Here is a 17,070-nt window from a genome sequence, read left to right as displayed (position 1 = left end):
CCTCGTTTATTTTCTGGATGTGTACTGAATTTTAGAAATCCAGGCCTCACCCTGCGTGCGTCTCATCTTGCTGGTTTGCATGAAACCCAGCAGCGTAATGAGGTCTTCTATGATGCGGAAGTACTGAGACCCAGAAGAGCTGCAGGAGTGGATAGTCACAGCGACTAACATCTGCTGGATGTCACACACCAGGAGCTTGTAATCATTCAGGGGAATACTGCAGAGAGAAGAATAAGAAAATAAGAAGCACACAAACTCAGCTTCCGATATAAGGATAACAGACGAACAGCAGTGAGATTTTCTCTTCTTGTTACAATTCCTCCACTGTTTTTGCCCATCTTACCCATTCTCCATGCCGTTAAGGGTCGATAGGGTGTTAAAGAGCACGTAGAGCAGCCCGTGATCCAGCAGGATGTCTGCCAGCTTGGGGCAGGCATTGACGAGCTGCAGCAGCATACAAAGGATGTTGTGCACCAAGGAGTTCTCATACAGCGAGTTTTCAATAAGACCCAACACTGGGATGATGCAGCGCCTTCTGAAAGGTGAGATATTTTCCATTTCCTCCAGGTCAAGACTGTAGAGACAGAAACAAGAGACATTTACAAACATAAAGTTACAATGAGAAGCAGCTAAACACTGACGGATGATGTGGAAATTGTTTTTCTGCTTCAATTGATTTTCCTAATGTGTTCCTTTATATATATGCAGGGTGGAATGATTATATAACAAGCATCTTTATTTCATTTTAAAATCAAGAAATGGATGGAAACTCCTGCCTACTGTCAAGCAGGGTGATGGAGGTACCATGTTTTCCTGCCAGTGGTTAAATGGAATTTAACCCATCTCTGATTTTTTTTCCTGAGAGATCACAAAGTCTGTTCTTTCAGATCACATCTAGGTGGACAAATATCTGATGTTCCTAAAACATAATCTTAATCTGGATGCTGGCGTTGCATTTAATGTAAGTTTTCCTCAAAATGTAACAGAGCCACAATGTTTCAGATGGGAAGCAACAAAATCAATAGTAAGATCAGTTATTTGTCGGCTGCACTTGAGCAGTGATTTCAGAATCGACAGAAAAACTTAGAGATGTGTAGAGTCCGTATCTACTTCTGCACTGCAAAAAAATGAAATCTAAATAAGTAATTTCTTCTTAAAATAAGTACATGTTTTCTTGAATTAAGGATTTAAGTGAGACACTTTGCCAATGGAACAAGACAATTTACACTTAAAATAAGAAAAAAAACAATTGCATTGTCTTATTTCAAGTGCATTTTATCTAGATACCTTATTTTAAGAGTAAAAATACTACTTCCATTGGCAAAGCATCTTATTTACCTGCTCAAATTAAGGGTATTTTTACTCATTTTGAGATCATTTTTGCAGTGTGGAAACAGGGTTAGGTCTGATGTAACTTTAATTGTTTTAAAATATTTTTCAGGTGTTTAAACTACAGTCAGACTGTGGTTGAATTAAAAGGAAAATGTCAAAAAGCAAAAAAAAAAGCAAATTAGCCAAAAACAGATCTGCAGTTTAGGAATCTAAGAAATAGTTGATGCATAAAACAAGAAAACTAACCCTTTAAACAAGTTAACTTTAGTTGTCATTGTTTTATTATGTGTAAAAGCTGTTTGTGACAAAAAGGGAATCAATTTGAACAAACTCCAGTAATTCTGCAAGAGGAAGGATCATATAAGCAAAAGGTAAAACAAAAAGCATATGGTTGAGTTTTACTCTCTGGGGACTCTTAACCTAAAGATGTTGGTCTATATCTGAGCACCAGATTAATAATCTGTATTTTGTGTGGAATTTAAGAATCTATAGCCTCCACATTTTTTTTTTTTTTTATTAGCAAAATAGGTTTACACATCATTTTTAACTATATCTAAGAAACGATAAAAAAAAAAAAACATGACATTGCATTCCATGTATGCATCAGATATTAGTCATTAAATTAGGGCTGCAACTAACGATTATTTTAAAAATCGATGAATCGGACGATTATTTTTTCGATTAATCGATGAATCGGACAAAAAATATTTTTTATATTAACCTCTTTATTCCAAAATAAACATTTTAGACAGAACAAACAAGCACACAAGTACAGGTTGCTTGTTAACTGTACTGGTGCAATATGAAAAATAAATGTTTGTGTTAAAACTACGCAAACTCACATGAGAAATGTAGCTGTACATCCACAAAATATAGGGTACTTTGTTTCATAAAGCGCAAAAAAAGACATTTTTGTTTTTAAAAGCCCCTAAGGGGTTCAAACAATAGGCCCCCCCATTTCAACAAATTAGTTTTTTTAGACTAGAAGAGTTCTGCCTTTTAAGACAGGAAAGTATAGCAGTTAAAGTTGCTACTTGAGAAAATACTGAACCATAGAGATAAAAATAGCCCTGTGATTCAAATTATAAATTGTATTTGGAATAAAAATGAGAGAACTAGGGGTGCTAAAAAACACATCCTCCAAAGACAGATATTTACATGGGAATGTGGCAGATAATTAATTGACATATTACTGATCTTCCTGGATTTTATTCTGCTTTACTTCCATAAATTGCAGGATCTTCTTTACTTTAACTTTGCCAGAAGATTTAAACTTTAAAAGCCTTGCCCTCATAATTTGCAAGTTAATTTATTTATAAAGAAAATATAAACGCTGCTTAAGCTAATTCAAATTAAAAGTAAAATAAGTAGCCAACCTTATCACTGTCTGTAACCTACTAACACGGTAAGGAAAGCATCAGATGAGCTACCTGAGAAACTAACGTTACGTTTCCCCACTTTAAAACCAAACAAACATGGTGCTTCCGTGCCATGTTCATTTCTTTTGAAAAAAGTTGCATGTTACGACTTTTTTCGCTTTACAAAGCGCAGGCTATTTTAATTATTGTGATCAATTTGCGCCGTCAATCCCGGTGCATGCGCGCTTCATTTGCAGTCTGGACGCTGAGGCTGACTGCAGCGCTGAGAGGGACTCCTGCGGGAAAACGCGGTTGGGGTGGGGGAGGCGCCCCACGGCAGAGTAGGAACGATACATGCTTTCACGTAAGAGTCTCCAAAAGCCGCCAGTGACACCGAAAAAAGTCGCCAGATTTGTCGCTAGAACGCTTTTTTGAAAAATAGTCGCTGGAGGGGTCTGAAAAGTCGCTGAGTTGGCAACACTGCACCTGCGGCGCTGACTCGCTCTGCCTTTTTTTTTTTCTTCCTCTTTCAGTCAAGAGGCAGTGATGACGGCGCGGCGGATGACGCAATAATCGCGCGACACAACTAATCGATGATGAAATTCGTTGCCAACGCTTTTAAAAGTCGATTTTTATCGATTTTATCGATTCGTTGTTGCAGCCCTACATTAAATAAATGTGTAAATGTGTGTAATTCCCTGTATTTTAGCACAATGGGGAAATTCACTCTCTGCATTTAACCCATCCCCTTGAGGAGCAGTGGGCTCCCATTGTGTGGCGCCTGAGGGACCCAGACTGCAGCCTATGGGGATCAAACTGGGTACTTGCACCCTTCTCATAGATCAACTCACAGCTCTAACTACTAGGTCAAAAATGAAGGCTGCAATATGGAAGATAATATAAACAAAAGTTAAAAAGAAAAAAACTTCAGATGCTTCTGGAAGTAATGCCCGGACTCACTCTTCCTCTAAACCCATGGGTCGTCCAAACAGCATCTCCAGGAAGCATTCCAGAAGCCCCTGGCTCCCCTGGTGGATGTACAGCTGGTTGGCCAGCAGGGAGAAGCCATGGTTCTTCAGGAACTTCTCCTTCTGTTCTTTGAGCGCTCTGCTGAAATAGGCGTCTAGTAGCTGAAAGCAATGAAGAGAAAAAATAAATACTCCAAAAACATGCTGCACAGCAAAAATAAACCCACTTGTGTGCTCCTGTTCTACAGCAACAATTGCTAGAATGAGCACATTGCTAAAGACAGTGATGTTCCAGCAGGCTAGAAACCCACCTTCATGACTCCTTGCTGGACGAGAGGTGAGGGATGATTGACCAGGACGATGAGAGCCTCTGGTTGGATGAGTTTGTCCATTACCTCCTCCAGCATGAGGTCAGGCAGCAGCAGCAGGACGCCCCTCAGAAGGTCATAGAGTCCACAGCAGATCAGCACCAAGCAATCCTCTGTGCTGGACCTGAGACAAACAAACCTTTTTCAGTATGAAGTGAAGATTGGAGGATTATGGGCTGTTTTTAGTGGTAAGCAGTAGCTACCTGTCGTTAGGCTCAGTCTTGCTGTGAGTTCTGTCAGAGCCGGGAGAGTAGGTGTAGCTCTCCCAGTCTTCAGGCATGGATGCTCGGTCTGCTGCGCTGGGCCAGCGGGCGACTGCCAGAGAACCATTAGGGAATGGGAAGGCCAGACCCAGACTGGTCAGGTTGCTGTGGCTCCTCTGGAAGGACTGGATTCCCTTAAGACTGTCAGGGCGGCGCGGCGCCTCCTCGCCAGCCCACTCCTCAGACTCTACCACCCCCACGCTGCCCTCTGCCAAGCTGTCAACCTCTGCTGCTTCGTCCCGCTCCTCCTCCACGCTGATGGACGGGGTGCGGGGAGCGGAACCCTCCTCCATCTCCTTGGAGTCACAGATCGTCTTGGCCGATTCGCAGCTGCTCAGGAGCTGCTCGTCCCCTCCGATCTTCTTGAGCGTCTCTGTGCTGCCGAGCGCTTGCTGAGAGGTGAAGGAGCCGTTGTCTCCTTCGGTCGCTTCACTGGAGCTGCCGTGGCCGAGTCGAGGAGTCGCCAGAGGTGAGGAGTAAGGAGAAAGACCAAAGCTGGGGGGCCGTAAGGACTGATCATCGCCGCCGTGTTCAGGAGAAGGAGCGTGGAGATGGCCTAAAATGATGACGCTAGTTAATAAACGCCAATCCTCACCAACAAGCAGGCAGTGTCTCATATTCTCTATCAAATCTTTGAACAAACTGTCCATTTTGTCTACAGGATGTTTCCAGGTATCAAATCTGCATTAAGATGTTTTCTCAGTCTGCATACTTTGTATTTGAATGGGGGAGATTTTAAACACCTTCACCATCAGTTTCAGCGATAGCAATGAAAATATTATCCTCCATGTTTTCATTTTCATCAGCAGAAACAGATGGTGCTGCAGAGGTTTTTTGAAAGATTCAAGATGTTTAAAAGAGTATATGCTCTCTGTGTGTACATGTCAGCGAAGGCATTAAGCAACAAAATATGAAATCTGCAGGTTATTTATTTCATCAATCGCTGAGCTGATCACACCGAAGCTCTAAAGACTGGCATTCCTTTTTCATCATTTGATGAAAGTAAAATATTATTTTTCACCCTCTTCTTCCTCCCTGATTACTAAATACAATAACATGACTTCCATTACCAGAAATGTACATTTTGCATTTGAACTTAAGTCTAAAGAAGTATCAACTTCCACTGTTCTCATAGGACCTTGGCTTTCTGTGCAAATAAGAGCTTCTTCCTTGCTTGAACCTGTTTTCCATGCAGGGTAAGTTGCATTAATTGTTCATTAAGGTTTCATGTGGAGCCCTTTTCTGTTTCTGTTTTAGTTTCTATATATAATGTCATAAATTAAAATGGCAGCTTGATGGATAGTCATATTCCTACCTTTAGCCTGGTTCTGCTGGAGGTTTCTTCTTGTTAAAAGGGAGTTTTTTTCCTACCACTGTCGCTACAAGCATGCTTAGTGTGACGGATTGTATTTGAGTCAATGAGTCAATGCAATCAACTGGTTTTCCTTAGATTGAAAACTTTGAATTAATTTGACTGGATGATCTGGTTGAACTGTAAAGTGCCTTGAGATGCCATGTGTTGTGAATTTGGCGCTATAGAAATAAACTGAATTGAATTGAATTTAGCGTTTTACTCATCAAGAAAAAACACACACACAATAAAAAAGAGCAATAACTTTGAATGCAAACAAAACAATCTGCAAGTTTGAAAAAAAAATTGTAAAATTGACAAAAAATTATTTCAATATTGAGAAAAACTTTGCAATTAGGAAAAAAAATGTAACCTAAAGTTATTTTTTTCCTTTTGAACAAATTTATTTTTCAGGTTTAAATCATTTTTTCCTTTTTTTTTTCTCTCAACAAACCTTCTCTCACCAGGTTTAAATCTCTTTTTTTGCCGAACAAACTGTTTTTTTTTTTTTAGGTTACATTCTTTATGGTCCCAATGATCCCTCATGCACTTCCTGTCTTCAGCTTGGTTAATATTCGCCTCAGGAACAAACAGATCGAGTTTCTTTAATCAGCTACATTTACCTTCATGGGGACCATCGGTGAAAACCGTCGGGGAGAGGGACATGACCGAGCTGCTGGCAGACTTCCCTCCGCTGTTGGAGCGTCTTAAGTACATAATGGACTGCACCTTTTCCTGGTAGAGCTTCCCATCTGAAAAACAGTGACATCAAAGAGAGCTGAATGCATCCAATCAATGAGGCTTCAATATAAAGATGATGCAGACAGCTGGTGTGCTTCCTCACCAATGTGCAAAGAGAAGTAGAAGCTGGATGGGGTGTGGCAAACATAGGTGTTGGTGGGCGGGTGAACGGCCAGCAGGAAGTTACAGATGAGCTTCAGTAGATCCATGTCTGGAGGAGAGCCCAGTACCTCCTGAATGATTTTGATGAAGGACAAACACGCGTCCTGTGGGATGGCTGTCAGATGGTCGTCCCGGTGCTCCTTAATAGAAACTTATTCTTAGTGACTGTGAATGAGAGGAAGTGGGGAAACAATACAGCATATAAAAGGCTGGGCTACCTGTAACACCTGGCAGGTGAGCAGGAAACGATGCACGATTTCAGCGTTCAGGAACTGGCGGATGTTGTAGACCTGATATGGGTGATGCACCCTGATGAGGATCTCTAAAGCAGCAAGTAGTGCTTCCCAAACGCCAAACTGAGAAAACAGGGATTTCAGATTATTCATATACATAATCCCACTGTGATCTATCTAGCAACAGTTTATCTGCACCAAGCCCAAACTTCAAGCATCACCAGGAAGTCAGACCCAGGAGATTAGCCTCCACTTTTTAAAGTTTTGAGACATCTTATTACATCCATCAGAAACTCACTCTGAGCCTGGTTATGCTGAAGGTTTCTTCCTGTTTAAAGGGAGTTTTCCTGTCTACTGTCATTACAAGCATGCTTGGTGTAAGGGATTGCCTTCGAATCAATGAATCGATGCAATTAGCTGGTTTTTCAAAGATAAATAAAAGACAATGAACCACTCTGACTGTATGATCTGGTTGAATTGTCTCTGTAAAGTGCCTTGAGGTGACATGTGTTGTGAATATGCACAATATAAACAAACTGAATTGAAATTAAACTGAATGTTGCATTTGTAAAACATTTAACATAGCTTGTAGTCACATATTTATACTGTGACAAGCAGGATGAATTGGCTCGACACGCGCTGCTGGTTTACGAGGTCAGCTCAAGGTGAGGTCATCAGAAATCCTGCAGGAGAGGAAAGTCAATGTTTCCTTTGGGGACAGATGCTGGTTCTATGCATATCAATGTTTGCCTGCTTTTTTCTGACACTTTTTCTTCCGGCAGTTTAAGTTTAAAAGTAGCACTTTCGTTACATGTCTCCATCTGTAATAGAGTAACTATAGGACCAGTTTGATATACAGTGAACCCTCGTTTATTGCGGGGGTTACGTTCCAAAAAGAACACGCGATAGGTGAAATCCGTGAAGTAGAAACCTTTTTTTTTTTACAGTTATTATACAATGAAATACTCCATACAAAATTGAAATCAAGAAACAAAAACTTTTTCCAGGCCCAAGCATTTGTTTAACAAATAAAAGTACGGTATAAACGTTGTTAACTACTGTACTGTACTGTAAAATAATATAGTTATAAATAAATAAGTAATAATTTTAATCATCAATACGAACTGAAGAGTTAATATTGCGGGGCTCAGCACCGCCCCGCCGTGACGGATTGGAACGGGAGAAAATAAAAAATTATTATGAAAAAAAATACAAAGTACAGTAGGACAAATAGTGACTGACGTGTACAGTACAGTATTTCACTGCTGTTCTGACGGAGCCGCTGCATCCTGACTCTGCTCTGTGGCGTTTTTTTCTTCTAAAGCCTGCGGTGCAGGTGTGTTTTTTGGAGAGAAGAACATAGTTATCAGTAGTTGTTGTCGCTCTTTTTTCTTCTGGGCCAAAAGATCCTTATAAACCGACATGCCACCATTAATATGTTTGACAATAAAGTTTAACAATGCATGATGCGAATCCGTGAAGCAGCGAGACCGTGAAAAGTGAACCACGTTATAGCGAGGGTTCACTGTAACACCATTTCATACAATATATATAAATAAGGGGTCCCTGCTCCTTCTCACCATCAGTTTTGGGGTCCTTGGCCTGGAAAACATTGAAGACCCCTGCACTTAATTTAAGAAATTTTTAGTTATTTCTAGATTTTTAGAAATTTCTAGATTATGATTCCCCCAATAAATGAAAAAAGTAAAAATTTATTATTATCTAGAGACTATTAATAACAGGAGGTGAAATGCAGCTCCAGACCAGCTGAGCATGCGGTGAAGTCATGAGTACGCTTCTGTTCTAATTGACCCATAGTCCGTAATTTCCTGTGTTCTTTTCAAGAACATACTTAGCTAGAACACGAGTCCGTACTCACGTTCTTGTGAATCGAGAAACGGTCTAAAAGTTGTATCAGGAACTACTTGCTACTGGAACTTACTGGAGCTAACCATCTTAAGAAGTTGTGTCTTTTTAGATCCTAAATATTAAAAAAGGTCGGTTTTTAAACTTTAAGAACAGCTGTGCTTATGAAACACAACACCAGTCTTTCTGTGTGTGTTTACCTCAGCCTTGGCCCAAATCTTCCAATCCAGCAGAATATGTGAGAGGAGCCTCGTATCCTGAACCACAGCCGCAGACTCAGTGTCAAATCGAAACTGACCATCGTCCCCAAGGAGGAGAACCGATCCACTGCAACACCCGTCCAGAAGAGTCTACAAACACAAGACGCGTCAGTGCCTGAGTGCTGTTCAAACTAATCGGGCTAAACACCAAAACAGATCGATCCAGATCTGAAAAAAGGAAGACAAATCAATACATTAGCAATGAAATTATTGAAAAGTTTATGACTCTATTTAAATGGATGACGTTTACCCACTGAGCAGCCGTGTCAGTATTGATAAAACTCTGATCTATCACCAGCCTCCCTGCAGAGGTCATAAATCTTCAGCCCTTAAGGATTTCTTTTTCAGTAATAAATGTTAGAAGCTTAAAGTCTAATAGCTACTAATTTAAAGGGATAGCAGAGGTGAGGAGTTCCATTAAATATGTTCTCTGAGAAGATACAAAAGATATATTTAATTTACAGATTGAATGGAGACGAAACAATGAGAACAAATTGTAATAGTAGCACAGCATGTTCCCCTTCATATTGAAATAATTATGAGCGAGTAGCATGACCGATCAACGCGGCTCTCCGCTCACTACAAAAGGATGGAGAGAAAGGCAATCCGAGGTGCTGTGGACGTCTCAGTGTTTCATCAAGTCAGACAGAATCGGTTTCAGCACAGCTCTATTACACACTCAGCCGGAGGGTCAAATAACAGCGGGGTCACCGGCACCGGGCCCAGAGAGGAACCGATCTGTCGGGCCGGATCAGACACGGTGGAAATACAGAAATGGAGCAAACGGCAAACAAGGAGTTCAACGTGTGACTCACTTTCAGCATATGATATCCCACGATGCATTTGGATTTGATGAGAACCTGATGGATCATGGAGTAACCATGGTAACAGTCCATCTCATGGATGCGGTGTTGGTTGTGCTTGCAGAGAGACAGCAGCACTCGCAGGGCCAGAGCCTGGGTCTTCTCGCAGTCACTCAGCTCCACCGTCTGGACATGGCAAAGCCCAGAGACAGGGAGGGGGGGAGAAAAGAAGAAAGTCTACCTTAAAAGACAGAACACTGGAGCTACGCCTAGTGCAAGGAGCAAACGGTCCTGTAAAAATAACCGATTGCACTGCAACGCTTATACAACAACAGCTGTTTTAAACGATTTACCCTTTTGTTTTATTATACAAGCACAAATTTGCAAGCACAACAATAACATGTGGCCAATAATTAGACACTTTATTCTATATTAAAATGCATTTATATAAAATACTTTATTTATATAAAATACATTTATTTCTATAGGTCTATAAATGATACCTGTGCAAAGAGGAAGACAAAGTTCCCCGTTCCTCCGATCTTGTGGAGGACACTCTGAAGGCCGTGGGTTTCAGTAGGAAGCAGAGATCTAAAGGCGTTTGCGTCCAGGGAGATGCTTTGCACCTCTTTGGAGCTGAAGGGCCGCTGGGTGACCACCGTCTTGGCCTGACCTTTCAGTCTGATCACAGGCTCATATATTGTGTAGACTCTTGGGCTGCTGGGGGTATAGACTATAGCCAAGCTTTCCTGTTGAGACACAAAATAAATAAATAAACACCATCACATTTCTTTTTCTTTTACAAAATGTGGTTACTTAAAATATTTTATCTTTTTTTTTTTTTTTTGATTGCTGCAGGACCTGCCGTTTTAAACAGCACACCTACTAAGTAGTTTGTTCCTCTTTTAATAGCTGCAGCTTAACTAAAATAGCTTTTTATGTGGTTTAAAAAAACAGCTTCCTTCTGCTTATTATTCATCTCAGAAAACAGGAAGCATTAAACCATTACTAGTAAAAAAGAGGCTTTATAGTTACATGAATAAACAGAAATCACCCAACATACAACATCTATCTGCACTAAAGTTAATAACTCACTAGTTCTGTGCGTATAAACGATGAAGAGACTTACAACCAACGCTGTTGTGTCGATGTCCTTGTTCTTCATCAGGATCTCTCTGACATGTTCACACCTAAGGCCTTCTTGGGAGACGAACTTGGATATTGATCCACTCGACTTGCCGTATTTACAAGGCATGATTGACGTGAGGTCTGGTCCACTGGAGTAGAGGAAGAAAGCCTCCTCCGATCCGATTCTGGACCCTGATAGGAAAGAAAAGCACAAATGTCTGTTTTTTTCTCTTTTTGTTTATAAAAATAAAAAAAGCAAGATTTTTGATCCAATCCAGCAAAAACACCATGAGTTATTCATCTAAAAAGTAGAACATCAATAATCTTGCAATGTGGGGCGCCCTATGGTGCACCTTGATGTTTTTTTGAAAATCTTGACATCTTGCTGACTTTCTCTCGAAGACAACATTTGCCCTACTGAATGCTAAAAACCTTGGTGATGCTGAGCTGTGATAAAAAAAAAAAACATGAGTGTTGAGATTTCTTTTCTCGGGGGGAATGGTGACAGCAAGAGAGGAACTGAGACACGATGCAGACCCTGCCACTGATACAGGATACAGTTCCTTGATTCTACCACTAGAGAGCAGCAGTGAGGACAGACTGAAGCATAAAGCAATGAAATTCAATGAGGCCAAACATCTTTAATGTATTTTCATTTAAATACAGGGCTTTGGAAAAATATTCAAACCTGTTTACTAGGTACTAGTTCACTAGGATTTTTTCAAACAATCCAACACAAAGGGGTTTATAATTGCGAAAGGGAAAAAATATAAGATTTTCAACTTTCTTTAGTAATAAATATCTTTTTAGTGGCATGCTTTTTACATTTAGCCCCATTCCATCTAACTTAGCTAAATAAAAGTGTAAATATGTGTTTAAATTTAGCTTTGAGTAATTGTGGGGGAGTGGTGGTCTAACGGTTAGGGCATTGCGCTCGGATCCCAGAGGTTCTGAGATCAAGCCCCACTCCCACAGGCTGCAACTCTGGGTCCATGAGCAAGACCCTTAACCCCCACACTGCTCCCCGAGTGCTGCACAATGGGAGCCCACTGCTTCCCAAAGGCATGGGTTGAAAATAGAGAGTGAATTTTGTCGCTTTGTACTTGTGACAGTGTAATGACACTAAAGTTGAATTGTACGCTATCCAACTTTTAAACAAAATCCATTATGAAGAATAAGGAAAAGGGTTTTAACCAACACACAAAGTGCCTTTCTGGTAAAACATTGTGGTGACTGTAGCATGCTGTAGGGATGCTTTTCTTCAGGTGATCAGAGTTGATTAATAGATGGATGAAGCTAAACACTGGAAGAAAACCTAAAAGGCAAGGCTCTATAAATATCCCAGAAGTCTTACCATTAAAGAGAAGCACAGTGCCCATGGACCACCGTCCTGTCGGCTTCACCAGTTCCTCAGATGATACGGTGCAATGGCCCAACATGCAGAAGGTTTTGTTACTGTCAGACGATAAACTGGACTTACGAGGCAAAGTGTAGTCCAGAAAAACCTCACATTTCCTAAAAGAAAAGAATTTTAAACAAACTTCAATGTTTAACAACTAAAACCAGCATTCCAGTTAACATTTTTAAGACAACGTCTCTCACCAGATGCCACACACCCACACGACGACACGGCTGTGGATGTTCTTCTTGCCCTCTGGCTGCTGGCTGTAAGTGAGGCCCAGGTGCTGCCATTGCCCTCGTTTGAACAGTCCCTCTCCTGACTCTGCCTGTGCCAACAGTCCTGCCTTTATCTCGTCATTTGGGTCAATACAAATCCTGTAAGAGTGAAGATTTATAGAGCTTGAATGTTTATGTAGGGTATATCTTAGACGTAGCAGCCTATTGCACTCATTAAGCCTTAGAGTAGTGGCATAGGCTGAACCACACCTGAATGTCAGGGAGCATTTAGAGAGGTCTGCCCACACTTGGAGCATCAGTGCCTTGGAGCCCATGGAGAGAATATGAACGAGGCTTTCTTCTGTTGATTTTGTTCCAGTCTGAGACAAAACGGGAAGGGACTCTGATGCAGGATGGATGCCTTCTTCTAGAAAATAAAGCAGATCTTATAAAGCTTCCATCTACAAAACGATAAGGCAAAAATGTATCGGAATGCGACAGACCTTTGTCCGCACTCTTCTCTGCGAGCTCAGGCACCCGTAGCCACATTGAGGCACTGAAGCCGGGGGCCATGTGGGGCCAGCAGTTCTGCCCCACTAGAGGAAGGTGGAGAGGCGCCATGTGCCATGGAGAAGACCAAAGGTGGCCCGGATGGTAGTCTGGTTCCCCTTCCCTGCGACCAGGAGAAAGTTTACCCTTCCACAGCAGATTGACGCCTTTGCCTCCGGCAGCACTGACCTGCCTGGAGCCAGGGGATGAGCCGGCGGGTGTTGAAACCCCATGGAGTATTGGAAAAGTCAGGAAGTGGAGAGGCTCCATGTCCATGTTGGCTTCAACAATTTGTAAGATACCATTCAGTAATACAGCCTACAAAAGAGGAAACAAAATGTTAGGGTAAGGTCACACAAAGTCACCAGATTTGACCTTTCACCTTTGCTACTCACGGGCCTTTTTAAAATGCAATGACGAGTCTCTGAGATCTAGCAAAAATATATTTGATATGTTTTTATATCAAACAAGCACCTAGACTCAAAACATCAACCTTGAAATGTCTTTATCTCTGGAAAAGTCCCTTTTGATCACCAGTACTTTTCACTCAGTGCTTGTATTTCTACTCAATACAGTGATGACACATTTGAAAGGTTAGTTATACTGAGAATGCTAAATTGCTGAAGTTGCTATCCTCTCCCAAAGTAGTGCCTCTTATAAGATAAATTAATTCATGTTTTATTTTTCTCAAAAAAGTGAGGCTCTTAAGTTAACTCATGATCGGCCTCTGATTGGATATTCTGCCCCTCTTGATGGCTCCTCTCCCATAGAGTTCTTAGTATCAAAGGACCATTGAACCCAACAAGAAAAACCTTCAACGTCTGAACTGGAGCCAAAAAGGTAAACCCTGCCAGATTTGGTTGCAATAATTATTTACTTTGAACTGTATTCTAGACTTTATCAGTCTATTTGGTGTTCATTAATGCACATAAACCATGGAGCTTGGGTCCTACGTAACTTCCCGAACACAAATAGAAAAATGGATGCTTTCCTTCACTTTTCTGGAACAGATACTACTTTCTGTTTCAGAGCAGTTTGAGGCAGCCATACAACTCCTACTGCAGAACCAATGATTGGCAGAGGTGTCAAGTAACAAAGTACAAATACTTTGGTACCTTAAGTAGAAATTTTGAACATCTATACTTTACTGGAGTAATTATTTTTATGACAACTGTTTAAGTTCTCCCCTCACATTTTTTTTTTTTTTTTTTTTTGCAGTTATCTGTACTTTAAACTCGACATTTTAAAAATATACTTGTGACTTTTGTTTCATTTAAGCTCATTTGAGCTATGGTCTGTTGGTATTTAAATAAAATACAAACCATAAATAAAATTTCTTTGTGGTGTTGCACCAACATACCAAAATAAGTAGTTCTTCAAGATGATGAATATTTAAAGTTGACATTTTTAACTTTAGTTATAACACTAAGAAAATTAAGTCTAAGGAAGTTCTCATCCAGAATTGTAGAAAATTGTTCCTTTAACAGGGTAGTTCAAGATTCTGTTCTTAACATTTTTTCCTGAATTATTTCTACTTTTATACTTTCAGTAAAAAAAATGGTACTTTTACACTTTTACTTGAGTAAAATGCTTAAGTTGACCCTCTAACTTCTACAAAACTGTTTCTTCTACCTTGGTAAAAAAAACTTTGACACCTTTAATGAATGGTCCAGCAGCAGCCGATGGAGGTGGAGGGATCTGCATTAGCAGACAAATCAGCTTTATTAGAATTAGTGACTAAGTAAGGTGCTCTTTCTGGCTCTATCAGAGGCAGCTATGGTCCTTACAGCTGATTTATAACTTAAATTCAATAGTTTAAGATATTCTTTTTCAGCGTCTTTCTTTAAATCAGGTATTAAAAGTCAAACCTGTGTTCCCTTAGAGTCTGAAACCTTCATTTATTTATTGAAAAAATTGTAACACTTTTATTACATCTTATTTACCGTATTTTCGCGACTATAAGGCGCATATAAACGTCTTTTTTCCCCTCAAAATGTAACTGCGGACGTTGTTGAGACCACCATGAGAACGTTAAAGGGGGAAGTGTGGGCGTGGAGAAGAAGGGGACTAGCATGGTAGCGATATACACAACAGGGTATGAAAAGGCGTCGTTTACTGTTGTGCTTTGCTGCCACGCAAATGAACAGAAACTGCCGCCTATGGTGATTTTTAAGCGAAAGACTTTGCCTAAAGAGACTTTTCCAGCTGGAGTTGTTATTAAGGCAAATCAAAAGGGCTGGATGGATGAGGAGATGATGAAAGCATGGCTGAGGGAGGTGTATGTAAGGAGACCAGGTGGTTTTTTCCACGAATCACCATCGCTGTTAATCTGTGACTCCATGCCTGCCCATCTCACAGCTGATGTGAAAATGAACGCTGTGCTCGCCGTTATTCCGGGAGGTCTGACAAAGGAACTTCAACCGCTCGACATCGGTGTGAACCGGCCGTTCAAAGTAAGGCTGCGAGCGGCGTGGGAGCGATGGATGACAGACGAAGACCACAGTTTCACGAAAAGTGGAAGGCAGCGCCGGGCAAGTTACGCCACCGTTTGCAGATGGATTGTAGATGCTTGGGCTAACGTGTCTGCTGGCTCTGTTGTTCGAGCTTTCGCAAAAGCCGGCATCATTTCCGAGGAGCCGCACAGCACGGAAAGTGACTCTGACAGCGAAGAAGCGGAAATTGGCATGTCTGATTTAGCGCAGCTGTTTAATTCAGAAACAGAGGATGATGACTTTGATGGGTTTGATTAATACTTTGTAATAAATACATGAATAAAGCACAATCATACTCAGTTTTGCTCCCACTCTATTTTTAAATACGCAGTAGAGGTATTTAAACGTAGTAGAGGATATGTATATATAAAACTCACGCCCTATAATCCGGTGCGTCTTATGTGTGTTAAATACAGTAATGGCACACATAACTGAGACTGCGCCTTTTAGTACGGTGCGCCTTATGGTCGTGAAAATATGGTATGAGGTTTTTCTTATTATCTGATGATATTCTGAATATTTAATTCTCTACCCATAAAACTGTTCAATAGTATTTAATAGATTAGGGTTAATGTAGTCGTTTGGTTTGTTTTTCTTATTTAAGGTACTTCATTAGTAATTAGATCAGAGCTTTATTATTTAATGAATTCAATTTTCAGACTGATGTGTATCAGATTATAGGCCTGATCTTTAATAATGTGTGAGACTGACTTCTTTATAACCCTTCAATAATTTCAGCTTAATACTAAAAACAGAAGAAATGAGAGTGCTGTCTCGGTGATAAAAATAAACTCTGCTTTGGAAACGTTTCACTTAAATGGAGGCCTTGAACGGCACTCTTCTGCAGGCTTCCAACTAAACAGACTCGTGCTAATGAGTTGCAATGTCACATGTCTGCCGCACACTCTGCTGTTAACTCTGATGTGAAGAGGGCTTGAGGGAGCAGCGCGTGTTGATGAATTTCAAAGAACCATGAAGTGAGAAGAGAGTGTGACAGGAAGCATGTCTTACACGTAACATCCAGTTTCTGGTAATAAAGTGAGCTTGCAGACTGTGAAAACAAGCTGCGCGTAAGCAAACAGTACACTGCTGAGTGACTGATGTATTTTTTTTTTTTTTAGTATTTACTGTGGGTGGGGTTTTCTCCAGGAAGAGGCGGATCAATAGTGCCAGCTCCTCTGCCGTAATGCGCTGGCTCACCATGGCAACCAGCAGCTCAACCAAGACGGTCTGGCAATCTAAACACCAGAGATAAAGGAAAACAATATATAAACAGTTTTTATGCACTCTACTGTACATAAGAACACAATCAGTTCTTACAAAAAGTATTTGCACCTTCAACTGTTACTTTGTCAGGCAATAACCACATAAGGAGATGGATGGGCATCCTAAAGTAGATTTAAAAAGGGCGTGCAGGTGGAACAGTAGTTTTTGCGAATGTACGGAGGCCTTATCTCGACATGGCCGACCCAGGGTTCGAATCCTGCCTATGGTCCTTTGCAGCATGTCTCTCGCCCTCTCTCATACCCCCTTTCCTGTCAGCCTACTGTCAGAAAAACAAGCCAATAGTGCCATGTAA

General features: G+C 40.8%; 1 protein-coding gene across 6 annotated transcripts in view; it reads right to left on the bottom strand.

Annotated features, from left to right (window-relative positions):
- The window catches only part of lyst (lysosomal trafficking regulator), a 95,295-nt gene that overhangs the window by 21,366 nt on the left and 56,859 nt on the right, over positions 1-17,070 (bottom strand). For 5 of the 6 annotated variants that reach the window (XM_038284041.1, XM_038284037.1, XM_038284040.1 and 2 more), the window contains 17 exons: positions 16,620-16,729; positions 12,954-13,317; positions 12,721-12,877; positions 12,436-12,609; positions 12,188-12,348; positions 10,835-11,025; positions 10,209-10,454; positions 9,718-9,891; positions 8,843-8,992; positions 6,762-6,899; positions 6,485-6,683; positions 6,264-6,392; positions 4,230-4,845; positions 3,970-4,150; positions 3,651-3,820; positions 344-574; positions 51-217 (listed from right to left, as the gene is read on the bottom strand). In XM_038284041.1, the coding sequence (XP_038139969.1) occupies positions 51-217; positions 344-574; positions 3,651-3,820; positions 3,970-4,150; positions 4,230-4,845; positions 6,264-6,392; positions 6,485-6,683; positions 6,762-6,899; positions 8,843-8,992; positions 9,718-9,891; positions 10,209-10,454; positions 10,835-11,025; positions 12,188-12,348; positions 12,436-12,609; positions 12,721-12,877; positions 12,954-13,317; positions 16,620-16,729 (3,558 nt within the window). The remainder of the gene's footprint in view (positions 1-50; positions 218-343; positions 575-3,650; positions 3,821-3,969; positions 4,151-4,229; positions 4,846-6,263; positions 6,393-6,484; positions 6,684-6,761; positions 6,900-8,842; positions 8,993-9,717; positions 9,892-10,208; positions 10,455-10,834; positions 11,026-12,187; positions 12,349-12,435; positions 12,610-12,720; positions 12,878-12,953; positions 13,318-16,619; positions 16,730-17,070) is intronic. The other variant, XM_038284039.1, reaches the window with a different exon arrangement.

Source organism: Cyprinodon tularosa, unplaced genomic scaffold (assembly GCF_016077235.1).
Source record: "Cyprinodon tularosa strain WSP-4 unplaced genomic scaffold, ASM1607723v1 ctg199, whole genome shotgun sequence".
Lineage (NCBI taxonomy): Eukaryota > Metazoa > Chordata > Actinopteri > Cyprinodontiformes > Cyprinodontidae > Cyprinodon > Cyprinodon tularosa.
Note: the sequence above shows the minus strand (reverse complement) of the source record. Positions and strands in the feature narration are given on the sequence as shown.